Source organism: Haemaphysalis longicornis, unplaced genomic scaffold (genome assembly GCF_048455015.1).
Source record: "Haemaphysalis longicornis isolate Haplotype H1 unplaced genomic scaffold, Haemaphysalis longicornis Haplotype H1 scaffold_1, whole genome shotgun sequence".
Classification (NCBI taxonomy): domain Eukaryota; kingdom Metazoa; phylum Arthropoda; class Arachnida; order Ixodida; family Ixodidae; genus Haemaphysalis; species Haemaphysalis longicornis.
The window spans coordinates 18,759,277-18,779,503 of record NW_027526203.1 but is presented as its reverse complement, the minus strand read 5'-3'; the positions used below and the strand labels follow the sequence as shown (position 1 = coordinate 18,779,503).

At 49.5% G+C, this 20,227-nt stretch overlaps 1 protein-coding gene across 1 annotated transcript in view; it reads left to right on the top strand.

Moving 5' to 3' along the window:
* The window catches only part of LOC144175402 (peroxiredoxin-6-like), a 141,130-nt gene that overhangs the window by 106,123 nt on the left and 14,780 nt on the right, over positions 1-20,227 (top strand). The window contains exons 4-5 of the mRNA XM_077704486.1: positions 1,777-1,850; positions 13,396-13,468. Of these exons, the coding sequence (XP_077560612.1) occupies positions 1,777-1,850; positions 13,396-13,468 (147 nt within the window). The remainder of the gene's footprint in view (positions 1-1,776; positions 1,851-13,395; positions 13,469-20,227) is intronic.

The window sequence follows — 20,227 nt, the reverse complement described above, 5'->3', positions numbered from 1 at the left end:
CAAACCCTAGCCGAGGTGTACGCACCAAATGAACGGCCTCCGCGTCACCGCGCAGCTCATATGCGATGCGCTTTTCCCTCTCTTTGAAGCTTGCCCGGCTCATGCCTGTATCGTAAAAATCGTGCTCCCACCAGTCCAAGGGTCGACTGATTTGGGACTGTGTCCACTGCCGGCAGGCAGTCAGTGCATATAACAACAGCACGCCAAGTAGAACTCGCTAGCGAGGCAGTGTCAGTCTGCGCGCGTTCTGCGAACTCGCTCTTGGAGCAATGAACGTGACAGAGCAAAAACGGTGCATAGAGTATAGAAAACATTGGCCAAAAACGAAGAAATCAACTTAAAAAAACATGCATTTTCGGACATTCCAACTTGCGGCTTGAAAAATGACATAATAAGGCTTCAGAATCCTCGGCCATGAGCCAGTGCTGCCATGGTGGAAAATATAAAGCATGTATTGTATACCAAGTTTGTCTTTTTCTTTGGTTTTAGCGTTTAAAGCAGCTTAGATGACTATATCTTGTATCGAACATGTGCAGTAAGCGTCCCAATTCCCACAACATCTTATGTCTGGCGACTGCATTCCTTACCCAAAAAAAACGTTCGTAGATGAGTGGTCGTGCTGCTGACCGCTGTGCTTGTTCACCCAGTGTACAAAAGTGCTTTCTCAACCCTGGTTTTACGCTTTCTGGTAAACGTTTTGGTTTATTTTATTTCTTTAGTATTTATATTGACTTCGAAGACTATTCCCGCCTTTAATTGGCCTTAGATATTTCTACTAGCGTACCACTCAGCGAAGAGTCGCTTGTGTGGAGCTACTTGGATTTAAAGCTTCATACAGTCTACAAACTAACAAACTAAAAGCAGATTCTTCCAGGCGGAAATTTTATCGTGGCTTAGTTTCAATTGAGCGAACGAAGTGCGACGACCCTCTGGCAGCCGGCCGACTATACGCTGGGCCGACTGATTCTGTCGGGGGTTCGGCGAGCCGGCCAGTAGCGCAGTCAATCCAAGCCATCTTGTCGTCATGCAAAATCCTCGAAATCGGCAAGGAGGATGCAGACAGGAAGGCATCGTTATCGAATTGATTTTTCTATTGAATAAAGTCGCGTAAACGCAGCGAGTGTGGTCGTAACATGACCTAGACTCCAGACTACAATTCGTGCTAGTAATCCCGGAAGTTTTTACAAATCCCTTCAGTGTCCCTTTAATGGGGTACTTTCTGTCAGCGTTAACGAGCCTGGAGGGGCCGCAGGAAAATACTTCGAGAAGCATCTTCCTGCTATCATGCACGTATTGGGGTTTCTGGGGCCTGTGTAGACGTTTCGTCTGTGTTTGTGGCAGCAGTTATCGTAGTCTGGAAGGTCTTGCCTCGTCCGAAGAAAACGTCTGCTGCAAATACTGCACTTTGCTTGTCTGCTTATAGACAGGCACGATGCCGGTAAGACGGCACACCTGTTTAAGGCTTATTAAAAAAAATAAACCGAGTGAGAAGGTACACTTTCGCATTAATCAAATGAGGTCACTCTGAACTAGCCAAACAGTACATTTTCGAATGAATCAGGCAAAGCTCACACTAAGGCAACGTAATAGCTTTTTCTGTTTTTCTCGTGATCATTGTGCTTTCATTTCATGTCCAGAATCGGAAATTTCTCTTACGACCGCGAAATCTTAAAAGCAGCCGCCACACCCGTAGCGATCTTTTGTATGTTCCGTGAAACCCTCTAGTCTCTCATGCTGCTCTGCAGTCCGCCTTTATTAATTTCTTCTCTTTCAAAGGTGTTTATCATCGGACCTGACAAGAAATTGAAGCTCTCCATGCTGTACCCAGCGACCTCTGGACGGAACTTTCCGTAAGTCGTCCTGTTTTGAGGCTGACTAGGTTTGCTACGCCAAAAACACCTTCAAAATAAGACACCAAGAGTTAATGCTTACGTGCATTTTTGGAAGGTACTAGGGAAAACTGCTTGTGGTTGGCCGCTGTTCATTTCCTTCTACATTTGAGGCTCACCTGAATCCGGTGTGTAGCGCTTCATTTGTCGAGTCCGTCATTCTTCCTGCAAGCTCTTATCCCGAATGTTTGTTAAAATTCTGAATTTCCTCGTCCGTCAGTCATGCTTGATGATCGTGTCTCAGAATCCAGAAGAAAGGCTCATCAAAAAAATTACGCTCGGCAAAGATTCGCTGATTTCTAAAGGAATTCAAGTGAATTCCTGCCATTTTTTCGCGAACCCGGTGAAAAGCTAACAGGGTCCCACATCAGCCCAACTACCCATAAATGCAGTGCCAGCGGCAGTATAGTATCTGTTTTTTCTTGGCCGCTATACTCGCTATGCGCTGATGAATACCAACCAGCAATTTAAGCCTCTCGGCAGAGAAAGCACATTCGTGGGAACGTTGCTTTGACTAGCGTAGGCTGAATTTAAAATATATTGCCATTTTGGAAATGCGTTCTAGCAATCATAGTCCCTGTGCGTTTTGAACCAATTTTTTAAAAAACACTGTCTCTACAAACTCAATTGAAATGGCTGTGAAGTCAAAGGGTATTTGCTTTCGCAATTGAATTGAAATGCTCCGCTAATTGCACAGAATGCTCCGCTCCGCTAATTGTACCACTAAATGCTCCGCTAATTGTACCACAGAAGAAGACTCCAGATTATTTTCCACGACGTGAAGTTCTACCTATTTAAAACCTTTTCAATAAGATGAATGCGAGTCGCCGCCCTGTACCGGTAAAAGTACCGCTTTGTTACGCACTGTAGCAAACGACGCGCTTCGAATGCTTTTGCCAGCAGCATCGCTTGATACTATCCTGGGTGCCGCCTAGAACCAAGCTTTCTTGCTCGCACGGCATTCTCTGTCAGCGTAACCCCTATTTAGAGGCCTGACAAAACTACACAATGATGCTTCCACGCAAAGTGAATTCTTTGTTGTGCGGCCGTCTTTCCCTCGGGAACCTCGATTGGCAGGCGTCACACAATAGAAAGGGCGCATTTGGCATTCACGAAAACATCAGGCGCACAGTCCGAACTGGTTCTGCAGTACCCCACTACAGCCAGCTCCGTATACCAGTTTGAGAGGCGGCGTAACCTCAGAGTTACAGTTTGAACAGCAGACTTGATGGTCGAGCCTTTTTGTAAGGCTGCTGAAGCTATCGTGTCACGCAGGGGTGGGAATAGGTTCTCATAACCTCCGGCTGCCTGCCAGAAACCACAGAATCTAATAGAGGGCGCAGTGGTCTCGCAGGAGCGGGTTACTCGCCCTCCCGCAGGGAAAGGGACGGGGGAGCCTCCCGCCGCTAACGTACGTTTGGCTGCCAAGTACCTTCCCGCGAACCGTTAGAATTGCCCGGAATCGGCTCTGCGGCATCAGGCGAGTGCCCGCTGACGTTTGAGCCGGCACAAGAGAATTACAGCTCCTCTATTTTAGCAGTGTGACACAGGGTGTAACTGGGTTTAATATTTTAAATAAGTATTAAGAACTTTTTCATTCATCAGCATCAGCAGCAGCAGCATCATTTATTGTACCGTTAAGGGCCCCTTGCGAGGTATTACATCAGATGTAGGGGCAAAACAAAAATACAGACATAACAAGAATACAGAGAGTATTTCAGACAATGGAGACATGCATACATGTAAAGAAAGTAAAGATGTACATGCCTGTGAACTTTTTGCGTGGTGAAAGGTGTTTTCAAGTGTTTTTCTCGGTTTTAGCTGCGATTGACTATGCCATAATTTTCAGATTTAGAAGCCGAGTAAAAGTCCGGAAGAGAGAGAGAGAGAATCAACTTTACTGAGCTCGAAGATTCGATGGTGCGTGCAGGCACCAGACAGGGTGGTTCCTTATTCACGGGACCCATATTTCTCCAGCAACCCCTGGCCCCTGGCCGTCAGTGAGAGCTGAGTTGACAGGGCGGGGCTGGACAACAAGGTCTTCCATAGCTCGGGGGGTTCGGGATTGGGGGTGTTGGGGGGAAGAGGGGGGGAGTTCTTGAGGTCTTTGCACTCGACTATGATGTGTGCCAGAGTGCCTCTTTCCGTTTTGCAGAAAAGGCACAGTGTGGCCTGCACCGCCGGGTATATTCGGTGCAACAGAACGGGATGCGCTAGCGATCCCGCCAGCGTGCGCCGCAGGATCGTTTGCTGTTGCCTAGTTAACTTCGCGTGCGGTTCGGGAAGTTTGCACCTTGCGTTTCTGTACACCTCAGCAATGTCTTTAAAGCTCGTCACAGGATACGGTATCTCAGCCGGCTCCTCCTCGGCCCGGTTGGACAGTTCTCTGGCGTGGTAGTCGGCGAGGGTGTTGCCTTCCACCTTCGAGTGAGCCGGCACCCACACGAGCTCGATGGCTTGTCACGGAGGCTTGTGTTTGGAGATAATTGGTCGCGCCGCGGGAGAGATCACTCCCCTTCGGAAGCTTCCGTAGGCTGACTTCGAATCTGTGACCACGGTGTCCACGCTCTGTTGCACGTGTGGGAGTGCCATGGCTGCTTTTTCTACAACGGCTGAGTCTGCCGTCCTCAGCGAAGCACTGACGATCACCTTGTCGATGGACTTGGCTACCGCCGTTGTTCGGTCGACGTATTTTCTGAGCGAGGCGTCCGCAAAGAGTGCCCTAGGGTTCTCCTCCAGCTGTCAGAGGGCCAGGGCCTTAGCTCGCGCGGTCCGCCTCCCTTCGTCCTTCCCCGGTTGCATGTTCCTGGGTGGTGGCATGGTTTGAAGATCCTCTTTCCACTGCACGGAAAGGGCCACCTTGTTTGGCAGTGGTTCTATCTGCCATCATATTTTCCGTAGGACGACCCGCCCGTGTTCATTTTCGCTTAGCCGTACCCTTTGGTTGGACAGGTGAGCCTCGACCAGCTCCTCCATCGTGTTGTGGGTGCCCATGTCCAATAGTTTCTGCATGGGCAAGTAGATCGGCAGGCCCGTTGCCTGCTTGGTTGCTTTACGCGGCATCCTGTTCAGGTTGTCTCTGTTTGCCTTCATTAGCTGGAGGTACGGGGCAGAGTAGGTCACCCTCGACACGACGAACGCCCGCACTAGGCGCATTGCGTCGTCTTTCTTTAGTCCTCTGTTACGGTTAGAGACCCTTCGGATAATGCTTATATCTGTGCCGAGGTGTTCTTGATCTTCGTGATGGCCGCGTACGCTCATCCGTCGCTTTTCAGCAGCATATCCAGGATTCGCATCTGTTGCGTCGGTTTAATGGCCGTGTCGTCGATGGTAATGGTCACGCTCGGCAGCAGTTCCGTCTTGGGTCGTTCCGGCTGAACCATGAGTCGCTCCGACTTCTGGGGAGTGCAGCTCAGCCCGCAGGTATTCGCATATTCGTGTACGGTCGTTGCTTCCCTCTGCAAGGGTTCCTCCGCCCAGGCATCGGACCTGGCTCGGTTCGTCCACACCGTAATATCGTCGGCGTTCAGCGCGTTGTCCACGCCTTTGATTTGATTGAGTAGATTTGCTTGAGTAGATACGCCGTGGCGCGTTCCCCGTCGCCTTCTTGACGATGAGTTCTTGCAGTTGAATCAGGACGTCCAGGGTGCCCAGGTGTTGTCTGAACCCATACATGGGCTCGGGCATTTGGTTTGTTTCTTCCAGGTGTTTTCGAAGCCTGCGAAGGACCACACGTTCCATCACCTTCCCCACGCAGGACGGAATGGAGATGGACCGCATGTTGTCAATCGTCAGCGCTTTGCCGGGTTGCGGGATGAATCGAACATCGGCCTTTTCCCATTCTTTCGGCAGCCGCGAGCTCTGCCAGGTTTTGTTGATGTGCCCCTGGAGGCTGCGGGCCGCTGCTTCGCTCATGTTTCCAAGAACTTGTACGTGATCGCGTCCCTGCCGGGGGCGCTCTTTCTGTTGTTTTCGTTAATGGCCGACCAGAATTCCGTCATGGTGAAGGGTCTGTACAGCTCTTCGTTTTCGGGGCCTCTGTACCTCTCGGGCGTCGGGTACTGGCCTCGCTCCGTGCTGAGGTATTTTGCCTTCAGGTCTTCCATCGGCCTGCGGCCGTCCCCCTTGTACGTGTTGAGGACCTTTGTGAGGTTGCGGTTGGTTGCGGTCTTGCTGTTCAGCGGGTCGATTAGGTGCCTGAGTAAGCACCACGTCTTCCGTGCCGATAGCTTACCCTGCAAGCCATCGCAAGTTCTCAGCCAGTTCTCTCGGCATAGCTTGGCCGCGTACTCGGCGATCTATTTGTTAAGGACTGCGATACGTTTGACCAGCTTCTTGTTGTGTCGTTGGCGCTTCCACCTTCGCATTAGCGAGTGCCGGGCCGACCACATGGGAGCCAGCCTGGCACCCCCGATAGGTGCCTGCGGCTCCGTCGTCATTATTTCTTGCGTGAACTTCTTGAGGGCCTTTTTATGATCTCTTGCCCATTCGGCTTACGTTTTCATTCTGTCGGCTTCCTCACCGTTCTCCGAAGCCTCGTCTATTTCCCGCGTCTATTTTCGCATCTTGTCCCAGTCCGTTACGCGTGCCGTCCCAAGCATGGCGCTGTATTGGGGTCCCTTGATGGTAATGCCGATTACGCTGTAGTCGGAGCCCAGGTGCACGTCTTCGTTTCTCCAGGCCACGCCCAGTGCCCCGATATCCACGACAGTTCCGGAGTTGTGTGCCTGTTAGCACTGTTGCCCCTTCTGATGGACACCGCCGGCTCATTTAACAGGACCATCTCATGGTTTTCCATTGTGTTGGCTAGCGCTTTGCCCCTGTTCGATCGGTACTTATATCCCCACATTGTGTGAGGGGCGTTGAAGTCGCCGAGGATCAGGAGCAGGTTAACTGCCCCAGGCCATTCTACACTGCAAGATGCGCAAACATGCAACACGGGCCAGTTGATTCACCGATACGCCGACTCAACGCAGGCGATGAGGCGCGCCGTAGTGGAGGGCTCCCAATTAATTTTGACCGCCTGGAGATCTTTAACGTGCGCCGAAATCTCGCACACACGGGCGTTTCCGCTTTTCGCCTCCATCAGAAACGCGGCCGCCGCTGCCGGGAATCGAGCCCGCGTCCTTGGGCTCGTGTGACGTTCGTCATGTGACCTTCCTCAAAGGGGCGCCCCATGGAGGAAAGGGTGGCCCAGGGGTGTTGTGGGTGACCGTTATTTCATACTCCGTCGCTCCAACGCCCCTTCTCACTTCTGTCACGTGACCATTAAATTCGCGACGTCAGAACCAAAAGTCACGTGAGATTCACCCGAAACAAAACGAAGGATATGGGTGTTTGCGCCGTCTGCGCTACGCTAGCTTCGGAATTTATTTGACGCCCCATTTTTTCCCCCCTAACGTCGATGCTATCAGCGTGTCACGTTGGCATGGCCGGTTACTTAAACAAAGTAAGTGCAGCGTCAATCTGCGAACGCTCGGCATCGCGTGTGCTCTACGGAGTCACCCCACAAGTGGAGTCGTCGTGCTGAACCCTCGTCCGTGAAATGGCTACCGATCCATCTACTGAAGAATCGAGGACGAAGTCTGCCACCACTAGTTCTACACTCCCTATCCTCAACGTCATGTTGCCATAAGCAAAAACATGCAACAATGTGCCAGAGATACCACACGAACAAATGCCCTGCTGTGATGTGGCGAATACAGTGAGGAGAAGATGATGGTGTGCATCGGGGCGTAGAGCTCGACGTACTACCATAGCAAGATGGAGAGTGGGGCGAGTTGGCATTGCGACATGGTTTAGAAACAAGGTGATAATACAAGAACACACAGATCACAACACAGGAACACCGCACAACGATCATCAGACAAGATAATACAAGAACACAAGGATCCTCGCTCGTGCTGTCTGGTTCGTTTCTTTGCGTTCAAAGTCTAGTGCTTTTCTTTTCATTGTGTTCAAGATTCTCTTCGTAGATAGTACACACAGTAATAACACCACACAAAGTTCACCACAGAAAGAACACAGAGAGCAGCGCTCGCCCTGTCGGGTTCTTTTCTTTATGTTCTTGTATTACCGCGCTGTTTCTAAACCATGTACAGTAGGCCAAATCTTTAACTAGCGTTCTGGAGCGGCGACTTTTCATGCGTCAGTGGCGTATGACGGGAGCCAAGTTCCAAACTGGTCGAGTGGCAAACAGGTTGAAGCCATCTTACAAACAGGCCCATCGACTGCTAGGCGGTTCTTTCCTAAGAGCGTCACAAGACTGAAAAATCGCCGCTTGCGCACGCTAGTTAAAGTTTTGGCCGACTGCACTACCAATTAAGCTTGTCATTGCAATGATGGTCAATGCAATGATTGCAATGAGGTTTTGTCTAGTGCAAGGTGTGTTGTGGCATATCTACCGATCACTCTTTGCTATGTCGCTTCATTTACGTCGGCGTATACCATGGCTAAGGGCGATGCTCGCACGAGCAGCGATTGTTGCAGGCAACCGTTGCAAGCAATGCGCGGTTGCGCTAGTCAGTTACTATCGCTTTGGCGTTAGGTTAGCTGCCGAGGTTTTCTTTCTCAACGTAGCTGCTACTCGCGTAATATTGCACGATAAAAACCGCGGTAATCGCAGGGCCGTGATTGAACGTAATTATTTGTGTGTGGTATGTACGACTGGTGCACGCAATTCGCATGCGACTGATCGTTACGATTGATCGTTAGAACCTGTTTTGGCGTCGTTCGCTAGTCGGAGGAGGCTCACGACGTGCGACTGGCAAGCCAGATGCAGTCGTGCCATCGTTGCGATCGTCGTGAGGCCACAGCCAATGAGAGCCCGCTGAGCCCCAACCGCCCGCAACCCATGGAGGAAAAAAATCTTGAATGCCGGAACCACCTTTCGGTGCTCGGATTATTTCAGGTGTTGGGAACTTCAGGCTCAGCGTCCTGGCGGATATTTGTTCGCCGCTATCTGTGAAACTTCGAATCACAATCCGTAACACAACTTTTTACCACACCATCAACCCCTTTATCGAATGAGGAACTTTATTTCAGCTATAACTCCCGTTTGAGCGATCTGTGACCAAGACATCTGCGTAGCCTGTTTCGATGCTTCCGCGAAGGTATCGCCATCTCTCGGCCGCTCGGCGCACCGCGCGCCGCGGCGACAGGTCAGCGTAGGCTTGCATCGCGGCAGATATCTGATCGCTGCTTTTAAAATAAAACCTGACAACAATCCCTAGCACAATTTTTCACCACACTAACTAGGTTCCTACTGTCTCGCATGTGGAACTTCTTTTTAGCGACCAGATTGATTCAGAAGAGCAGCGACAAGAGGTTGCTACCGTGATCTGCGCCGGTTCGAGCCGCTGAGTGTGCCTAGGTGGCAGGCGCGGCCGGCGTGTGCGCGGACTCTTTCCGAAGGTAGAAAACTCTTCACGATTGCCTGCTTTGTTAATTTCTTGCGAACGACGCGCGGAATCTATAAATTCAGCTCAGCGATCCTCGTAGTTGACCATGGAGCAAAAACAGTGGGCGGAGCGACGCCGACGACGCATCGCATGCGCGCGTCGGGCCATGTGTCTCAAATTCACGCGTACGACTAGTCGTGGCGACAGTAGTAAAGATTACTCGCATGCGATTCGCATGCACCAATCGTCCATGTGTCTCGCGCTTAGAGGGCCTCCGTTCTTGCTTATTGCATACGCACAACGATTGAAATTGTTTTATGAAACTGTCAAGTTCAACCTTTCAACTCCCGAAAGATTACACACCCAAAAACCTATTTACATAGTTACCTCAAATTGGAAATTTCATGTCAGTACTCCTTTAAAGAGCCGTTATTCTTCACGACGGGCGAGAAAGCTAAGGACAAGGCAGCTTTAGACACAAATGCCTTCGTAACACCACTCTTAACTCACCAACCACAAAAAAAACACTAAACACAAAGACTTTGTTTTAGGTCCCTATAAAATGGTTATTACCTTGTTCATAATTTTTTGTAATGAAAACTGAAACAGGTCCGATCGGTGCCAGAGAAAGGTACCCAGGGTTTGTTTTCATTCATGTCGTGTGCAGTTAGGATGCAGTAGTTTTTAGTGGTATTATACAAAAGCAGGGGTAGCAATGTGGAGTGAAATGTGCGATTGTTAGCGTATGATTGTTGTGATTTATTGAGTACAGGAATCATCACCGCAGCTGCAACACCTTACGAAACAAAAAACTGAGGCAGTGCTGTTCCCTAACTCACCGTGCTTGTGACGTCAGCTCGTGAAATGAGACCAACATTAGTAAAACGTTCCTGGAAGAAACGGTGAAGATAAACTGTCTGCAATTCTTTTTCCCTCGATATTAACCTTTTTCGGCAAGAAATTGATTGCAATAAAGTTTTTGCCCCAACAGCCTTCTATCGCTTTAACTTTTTGTGTGGATCATGCCGCTAACCCTTTCCCCAACAGATGTTAACTTTGGATGGCTGATGTTAGCCTCAACTGTACCTTATGTCCCAATTTTAAAGTGGAGTTGTGCAGACCTTTAGAGGGCGCTTTTAAGACGGAATGAGTGCGAACGAAACGAAAAACAAGGAAGGAACATAAGAACGGACGCTGGTCTAAAAGCTCATGTCAGCCATGTTGGAAAAATTACGTAGCTATAGCTTTAGCCATAACAAACATTCTGGCTCCCGCTTGCATGACAAGATGCTCCCGCTGCGGTACAACTAACCTGCAGTTGATATTAGAAAGTGTTCAGTATTTCAGTATCTTTCAGCAGGCTATGCTACCAAAAAAGATACTCTGGAACCTACCAGCTGCAGCGAGTTCGTAAATCGTTTCATTAAACCTTCCCGAGGAAAAAGAGCTAGCACGGTGCCAAATGTGAAGACTATGCAAGGTTTTTCATGTGACAAAAGTTTAGTTTCATCTGTACGCATCAAGTTGACTGAATTCCTGAACCATGCTGGGTCTCTACAGTGAAATTTTACCATGGATTGTCCACGGGAATTCTGAACATCCTGTACGCAACAGGAACACATGCGGGACATAAATCCATATTGGGTCTTGGGGAGTTCCTGGCCAGTCCAGGTCTAATAATCGAAAAACCACGCTGGTCTCGCATAACGACGTCAGTTGAGCACTTTCTGGCTTCAAGTTTTTTCGCGTCCCTCATCCCTCTTTTTCTCTTCCCCCACAGGTTGCTTTTTAGCTTAATAAAAAGGAGAAAAAAAGGCGTTGACAAGATAGTGAGCAAAGGGGTAGAAATGAAAGCAAAGAAAAGGACATTGAGGAGTAATGATAGCGGAAACGGGTGGAGTATACGCCGTGCATGCAGCTGTCACTCACACAGGTCAACAATCATTATCCTACCTTTACGGCACACACTGCCATGTACGGTATTGGTCCCACAGTGGATGATCAGCACCCTCCTCAGCCATAGGTCGGCCGGTCGAGACTGCAAGTGTGCGATACAAGCTTCCTCGTCCCAGAAACTGTGCACGGCAGATTGATCAGGAAAATAGAGGACAGAGTTTTGTGAGCTAAGGAGTGCAACAGGTCCCGAAGGCAGTTACTTCGCCGAAGCTACGCCGTCTGTATAATCATTGCCTACCGCGTGAGCGAAAAATGGCCAAACAGCCACTACCCCGCTGCTCTCTTCTACCTTTTCCCGCTCCGTAGCCTCCCTGCGTGTTTTAATGTTCGTTGGCCAGCGCCGCTTCTCGGAAATTATGTAAAATAGTTGACAGTTTGTTTAGCGTGCCCTACGAGGCGCTCGAACGCCTTCTTGTATTTTACCATGCCTCTGTCCTGATCTGCGGCTGTTTAAACCGCCTTTGCCAGAAACACAAAATCACTTGTGCCGCCGCAGGCTTACGCCGGCTTTGCGCGCTCACCTACTTGGATCATGGGCCCCAAAAGTTTCTTAGTGGGGCAGACCCCGTCTGTTCCTCCGCATTTTGGCCTTGTTTTGCCCACGCTGCTCGCACTCCGCATCCGTACGCACTTTTAAAATTGAGGACTGTACTGTAGAAGCGCCCGGACAGTGTGGCTGGACCTCAGCTGCTTACCTTTTTGTTTTATATAATCTTCTGAAATTCAGAAGCACGTGATATTTTTGGAAAGTAATAGTAGAAGTGAGCACCTGAACAGAAAGTGTGTAAGTAATTTTTTTATTCCCTAAATCCTCGAGGGAAAAAAAAATGTCAGTAAAATATATCTGTACCATCAGAAAATATTGTTTTAGGGGCGAAGCTCCTCTTGCTCGGGCCCGGTCCCGGCCGTCCACGGCACATTAATGATGATTGTGGCAGGATCCCCCTAAGGATTGGCCAACCAAAGATTGGCCGAAGAGGACAAAACGTTCAACGCGTTTGTTGCTACCCGACATGGAGGAGAGGAAGAAGAGGTTGTTCGTCACCTGCGACCTCACGACACGTACCGGGGATACGCGACACAAGACGCTTTGCAGAAGGCGATGGCCAAGGTGGCTGAAATGTCACACAGCGAATTCGCCAACTTATCCATGGAGATTCTCGTCGTCCCGAACAACCCCACATAATCACCACAAACATCGACGTCATCGACAGGCTTGTCAACGGAGCGGTGGAAAGCTTGGGGTGTCGAGTCTTTATATGATGTGTGGGCGAATGTTTCATGGTTTTACCGATAAGCATTTTAGCTTCGCCCCTCTCATCATCATTCACTTCGTGGAGATGGCGGGATTTTTTTCTGTTCGCTGTTTGTCTACGCGACAATTAATGTTCTTAGACTATTTGAGTCCCCCCTTCATCAGTTATCGTTCGAAAGAAATGCAGCAAGTATGAAGCGAGGGACTCGTTGAACGAGATCCCGAGTGCGCTGTAGAAGTAGATCCCCGTCGCGGCTAAGATGTGAAAGAAACGTCTCTTGAAACCCTACAGGCAAGCTGACAGACACACGTTGTAGAAGTGCGTGCAGCATTGGACACTCGCGAGCAGTGACGTAAGGCGGGATATCTGCCGGTGCACGCCACATAGCGAATAAGTGTCTGAACTAAGTGTCTCTACCATTCCCATTGAAAAGCGCGCGACGCGTTAAGCAATGTTTATACAGGCGGCGTTGGCCGAAGCGACCGTAGCGCAAAAGAGCACGGTTTCGATTTTTTTCGTGGGAATCTTTCGGGTCACTTGACTTTTGGTCCTGAAGTAATGACTCACGTTACAAATGAGAGAGGAGGCTTGGGAACTATGGGGTGTGAAATGCAGCTCCTCCGCGGCCCAGCCGCTCTTCGTTTTCCCTCGCCTTCTGAAAGTGAACAAATGGGGCGGTAGTAGAGGACGCCCGGGTTCGTATAAAAGTATTATCCTTGGCGCACACACAAAAAAAAGGCACGGGCAGATGCAGCGAGGGGCAAGCGCTGCTTGTCTGAATCTCTATGCATCTTTTTTTGTCCGCAAAGGAACGTAGTTACGGAATACCACCCAACCTGATCCCAAAGGATTTTTAGCGCATTTAAATGTTCGTCGTTTTTTTTTTTTTTGCAGAGAACTATTTCGAGCTGTGGCTTCCTTGAAACTTACACAAGAAAAAAAGGTCGCCACACCAGCCAACTGGATGGTAAGAAATATAAGACATCCTCACCACTACCACCACCACCACCACCACCACCACCATCATCATCATCATCATCATCATCATCATCCTATTTACTATGCAACGTTAGGGTTTTCTAACTTTGAAGTCTCAAACATTGGCTGTCCTCATCGAAAGGTGTGCTGTATTGTGTGCCCGTGCTTTTGAGAAACTTCGTTTTTTCACTCAAACGGTAGGCCAACTAATGCGTAATGCGTAAAAAACGACACGTGGGTTCTCATTCAGAAGAAAGGGTGCAGATGACTGCGAAATTGCGAACATCCTGAATATTGGTCTTTTCCTCCAGAAAAATACTAATCTCAGCTCAATGCAATTTTCGTGGCGCCAAATTTTGAACACTGCACCGTTGCTTGCCCGAGCGCCGTATACGACCAGTATGGCGGATTGGAAAGTGTCTAAAGAACATTGGGATTAAGCTGTTGCTAAAAATAAAAACACAAAATAGCTATAAATACGGCGCTGTACACGTTAAAACTGATTACAACCATAAAGTTTTGTAACGGCGTAATTTGGTAGAATGCTTGCCGCTACGGTAGCATGCTTTCGCAGGGAAAAAGTCGAGGCGTTGAAGAGGTTTTAGAGTTGACTGATTTAATTTATGGTACCATTGATGACATTTAGCACATAAGAATCAGAACGAATACACTTGTTACATAAATGAGAAAAACAGTCACTAGATTAAGAGTACTTAGCGGGACATGCTGACTGGATCTAGATCTCCCGGCGGGAGGGCACGACGACGGGCGGCAGAGTTTCTGAAGTGAGTCCTGGTGCAGGTCGCCCGCCTCCCTCAATAGCCCGGGAAGCCGCGTTATATACGCTGCAAGCGGTCCGGTGGGGGACGTATTGGGGGAAAAAGTGCATCCTGGAGCGTGCGGACGCAATGGAACAAGGCTTTCTGCAGACAATCGGGGAGACGCCTCTTAGCTCCAATCAGCCATGTTCCCGCAAAAGTGAAAAGGAAAAATCAAACACAGAAGACACAAAACTCGAAGGCGCCCGTTTCTGGCAAAAGAATTACTGTGAAGAATAAAGTAAAGGTATACAAACTCGAAAGGGAAAAAGACAGGCGGTCGTTTGAACGAGAACGAGGGTCCTGAGCACAGAGCGGCCCGTGTAGACGCACTGGGGGGTCGGAGACGCCACTGCGGCGGGCGCGGTAACCTTACCCTCGCAACAGCCGTGTCCCCGGTCGCTCAGCGCGTAGACACACTCGCCGGTCCGTTTCTCGAAAAAAGGGGGCCAGGGCCTAGTCGCGTCCGAAGCGCTTTCACACAAAACACTTGGGAGGAAGAGCCTCAGCGGCGGGAACAGAACTCAAAACCAACCGACAACACGAACAGACCTCTGCTTCGCGACAGTATTGTTAAGAATAGTTTATTATTATTACTTTTTTTCTTCCTCAAAATTATTCACGGCATAGTGTCTTGTGAGCTGCTACAACATGTCCCTGCCTTCACGTGCCTGCACTGACGTGCCTCAAAAGTTGACCAGGAAACATGATACCTTTTGCAATCCTAAATGTCTGCGTATCTTGTGCTCTATGTTCCGACTGCAATGTAAATACAATCGCTACTCGGTTTACCTGGATATATTAATCCATTGTCATACTATGTTTCGGAAACATCTGTGATTTAGTATTGGTGTAACTGTCGACTTTACTTATTAACGCGATAGCGTTATTCGGCTCATTTTTCGATTCCGCCGTGGCTCCTAGCCGTCCGCTATCAGCAGTGTTCATCAGGCGTCAACGGAAATACGTCACCGCTGCCACTCGGAAGCTACGACTGAGGCAGCAAGATTCGAGGGCTCCGCCGAACCTTTATTGCGCCGCTACGGCAGCATAAGCTTGCAAAGGAGGACAATGATACAACGACGGATACGAAAGAAAAGACACGCGTTTTCACCAAGTGCCGCGCCTGCGCGGTTAAGTTTGTTCCGTGCCCAGTCGGTGTAACTTGCTCGGCAGACATGGTCTGCAACCGTGCGCACCACTTAGGTCATCACACCAAAGCGGATTTCCACCGAAAATCAAAAATATCAATTTCCGGTAAATCATGCAGCGAGGCTACTCGTGCGCTACGAGGCAAGTCGGAGTGGAAGCCTCCGAAATAATTTTGTCCACTTTATGATCTTTAATGTGCACCGAAAGCTCGACACACTGGCGTTTTTGGTTTCTGCTTCCATCAGAAAAACGACTACCGCGGCCGGAAATTGAACCAGCGGCCTTGGGCTCAGCAGGGCAACGCTTTACCCATTGAGCCACCACCCTGTGTTTTCCACCGGGACTTACGCCGGCACCAACATTGGATGACCTAACATAAACAGGGGACAAAGGATTTACGCCGGTCTCTCAGAAATCAAGGAAGGCGTAGATTATACGCCCAAAATAGCTCAAATAAAGCATACTATATAACGTATAATTATATCGGTTTGGAAAATACTTTTCAATATTATTGCTGTTATGTCTCCGCTGAAAGCTCGATTTGGTAAACGAAACATGGCGACACGCGGCCGAGTTAAAAATTAATTTTAAAATAAGTACGAATATCCTCCCAGAGAACAGCAACGTAAGAATGCTCGGCGGGGTTCTAGAGTAGCGGGTAGTTCCCAACTAACAATCGCCAAAAATAGAAAATATTTAACCAAATATCTATTGCACACAAGCAAAACGTCCAACCAAGAAACAGCAAGAAAAAAAGAAACGAAACGATAAGTCTCATGCAACCACTGATCATGACCAGAATATTGAAGACCCTGCCGTACCACAAATTTACCCGCAGCAAAAAAAGTGAAACACTATTATTCGGACAGCATATAAGGGAGTTCTCACCCTCGCAATTTTAACCGTGAGATGAAGTTAGGGTGGGGGTAGCAGAATAAGCATGCATAGACGGGTCTAGAAGAAGGGGACGGCCATTTACTCGATATAGAAGGATGAAATAACATTATTTGGAGCAAAGAATGAACTACGGAAGCGCAGGACAATATCGGGTGAAAGTCAACGAGATAGGCCTTCACGCCCCGTCTTCCTAAATAGGATGTTCGTGGTAGTGATGATGAATAGGTCTTCAACTTGTGTCTTCCTGCCGCATTTCAAGAACTCGTAGAAACAATACACTCCCCTAGCCCCAACAAAGTGGATGTAAAACCAATATCGGGAGGGGCCATCATATTCCTTTGACAAGAAACAGGCGCCCCCAAGCAGAAAAGAAAACACAGACACCCTCATACCTTTGAAAGAAAGAACTGCACGCCATGATAGACATGGCACCGATCCAGCGACCCCTCACACAAACTCTTCTCTACCAAAAAATATTGATACAATCCCACACAAGAACGGGCGGTATAGCAGGCTTAAGTTAATTCGAGGAAAGTTTCAATATCATGAGAACACAGTATACATCGACTCCGGGATGTACGAAAGGAGGAGGCAGCGGTTGTCGAAGTTGACCACTCTGGCAATCGCATGACCCCCAACATACAACAAAAAGTGGAAGTTGGAGGCATCCTCCTGGTAATCCGAATAGCTGAAGTATCAAAAAAGCATAACATCATTATAGATTCACAAAGGACATTATGAAGTTTTGTGGAGGCGGAATACCAAGCTCTTCAGTAAGATATTCCCATCCATAATGCAGAAATTTAACACTGTTACCTGGACAGCCGGATCCAATGGCCTGAAAGAAAACGATGCACTATTCAAGGGGCACATGAAAACACATGCTGCTTGTGACCTCGACTACCAGACTGCCCTCTTCAAAAAAACGTTAAGAACGAATCCTCATCCTATGCCTAGTAACACAATCTTTCCCCTGGCAACAACGAGATCTCAATAACGAAGAATCACAAACTATGTGGACAAAAAACAACAGTTATCTGAAAATACATGTGCATTAAGGTGTTCGGTGGGAACATCGCACATTAAATTAAAACACTGCTAAAATAGGGGACACACCGACCCTCTTGCGTGCAACCAAGCCATGTCTCAGGGTATACCAACTTCCCAGGTCACTTTTCCTGTGGCACGAAGCGACTATTTCACACTTCCCCGTGCGTAACACATTGTTTTCAAAGCGCAGCGCTGTATACTACGTTGGCGTGATATCACGGTCTCGCGCTATCACTCAATCGCCAGCCCGGTCTTGGTGCCTACACGGCCTGTGTCAGTTTTCTCCGTAGGCGCGAGAGATCGTCTCGATCGTAGCCGTCGTCTTGCGCACGCATCCATGATTGGCGTGCACAGTGCAGCGCGGAACGCGAGTCGCAATTGCCCGCAACGGCGCCGAAATCGGTGCCCGCATTTTATCATGCATGTTCTGCCAACTTCATAATTGTCCATAACGAACCCACGGCAGAGACAAAAAAAAACAAATATGTTGCAGAGACATCAATGTTTGCATATTAAGATGCAAGGCGCGATAGCTATAGGCAGTATGCAGAGAAATGTTTAGCGGGCGATTTCTCCGCCTGGCAACACTGAAAAACACCATGTCGGGGGCCACCGTGCAAGCGCATGCGCTTTTTGCCCGCATCTCGAAGAAAAAAAAAACACTAGCGTACATCGTCTGCTGCGTTCAAGCCCGATTATTGTTAGTGGCGTCAAGACATATAATATTAATCGCACTCACATCAAGTGGTGGCGCTCTACCTACCCTCGAGCACTTCTAATCCACGGAGGATGAAACCGCGATTGCGAACGTGGCGTAAGTCTGACGCTCCACTTGGCTGCCGCCGCGGATGTCGGTGTAAGTGCACCCGCACCGCGTCCACGACTTTATGTTTGGGAAGTGCCCTCTAATACGTGGTTTAGAACAAAAAACGAATAACTTTGGAGAAATGGTTCACGCGTACACCGATTTAGCGCTGGCTGTCTCGTGCGTTAAATGTTTCACACTTAGCAAAACAACTCACGTCTGACATTAGACCAAGGCGGCTGGCAATCAGCTGATCTGCGGCGGCTACTTCATACGCGTGTGGCGATAGGTAGATCGCACTGTGCTGCACTCAACAGCTGTTGGCGTCGAGATATTACTTTGCGTTCAGTGGGCAACAGTTTGGAAATGATGAAGTTCCTGCTGTCACGCGGACCACTTCGCTCACGTTCAAACCTTTGTGCCAGGACCCACTCGCACTCGCTCGTAGGTGTGCGCGGAGGCTGGGGTTGAATTGCAGATAAGGTTGTCACACTCATGAGCGTAATCGTGACTTTTCGCGTAACCAACACTATAGCGGTATAACTGACTATCAAATCACTCGCACATGCCATGCACGGAAACACAACGTCACGTCGCGGCCCGCGGCCTGCCTGGCCGCCATGAAGGTTTGGAGGGGAAGAGGGGTGCCTGATCTGGGGCCGTGCGCACAACATCACTTGGCAACAGACGCTTGGCTACAGATATGGCGGTGCACTCGCAGGGTTGCCTGCATGCATTCCATGCCATTGAATACCGGCTAGTGAACAGCTGCTGCGTTTCCGGTGTATGATTCACGACCACGAAATCTTATCGAAAAGAGAAAGAGAAGGGTTTTTAATCGCCGTGTCTCAGAACAGACAAAGGCTCTCTGCACTTGTGTGGCTTATAATGTGAGCATGTCAGGTTGCAAATGCGAGGTGTTGATCAGTTTGAGCGAGAAGGAGGCAGTGTCATCGTACTGTAACAACGTAATTGGTCTAATACCTGCCCCTACGCTAGCATGATGATCGCAGTGAAGAAGTCGAGACGTCTAAGAAAGGTTTAAGGTTAACTTGTTCACTTTACTGGTAACGTTGATGACATTTAGCATATACGGACTTGCAAGAATACACTTATTACATCAAAAAAGAACAAAAGATTCAAGAGAATCAGAGTACTTAACGTGACATGGCTGACTGGATCGCGGTCTCCCGGCGAGAGGGCCCGACAACGGGTGGCAGAGTTTCTGGAGTGAGTCCCGGTGCAGGCCGCCCACTGCCGTTCGCTACCGTGAACCCGGCGGAGAGGGTGTAAGGTCCACTTATGAGATTAGCGGCCAGGCGCCCGGGCTGCGCGTGGGAACCCGCCACTCTGTCTGGGGGCCCAGCACGGTGGACTCTACGCTGCAGCCGTCGCTAATTCGTCACGGCGCGAACGGGAGACGGATGGTCTGGCCTACCGCATACCACAGGGTTAATCCCCCATTGAGAAAGCAGAAGGCGCCGCCGGATTCCGGGAACGCGTTGACGCGCGTAGGTGGTGGGATTACCGGCGTCGGGACGAGCGCCGCGCGAGTCTACATTGTCAGCGCGCCCTGGTCAGCATGACGCACTGTCGCAGTCCATCGCTTTCACCCCGCGGGGTCGCACGTACCTGCTCGTCTGCGAGCGTGCCGTTGACCCGAAGATGGCGGCGCCTCATTGAATATTCCGTGGCGTGCTGAGTGACAGCGTTCTACGTGAATTTGGGCACTCCCATACGCGTGTACGAACGCTACAGGGGCGTTCCCGAGAGAGGGTGATCTCGAGGTTTTATAAGGCCGAACTTGACCGTTTGAAATTGTTCTTGTGTGAGCGCCGAGCTGGGCAGTTCCCGGCGGGACGAGGAGTCTTGACCGTTAAGCTGGGTGGGATTTGTGAGCCCCCTAGTCGAGGTTAAGATCGTGTCGGGGGTTTAGGGTGCGGCGCCGTACCGGGCAACTAGACGGATCTTGCGGCGAGGCAGAGTCTCGGCCGTCGTTTGTGGAGCTGTTTGTGTACGCTCCGAG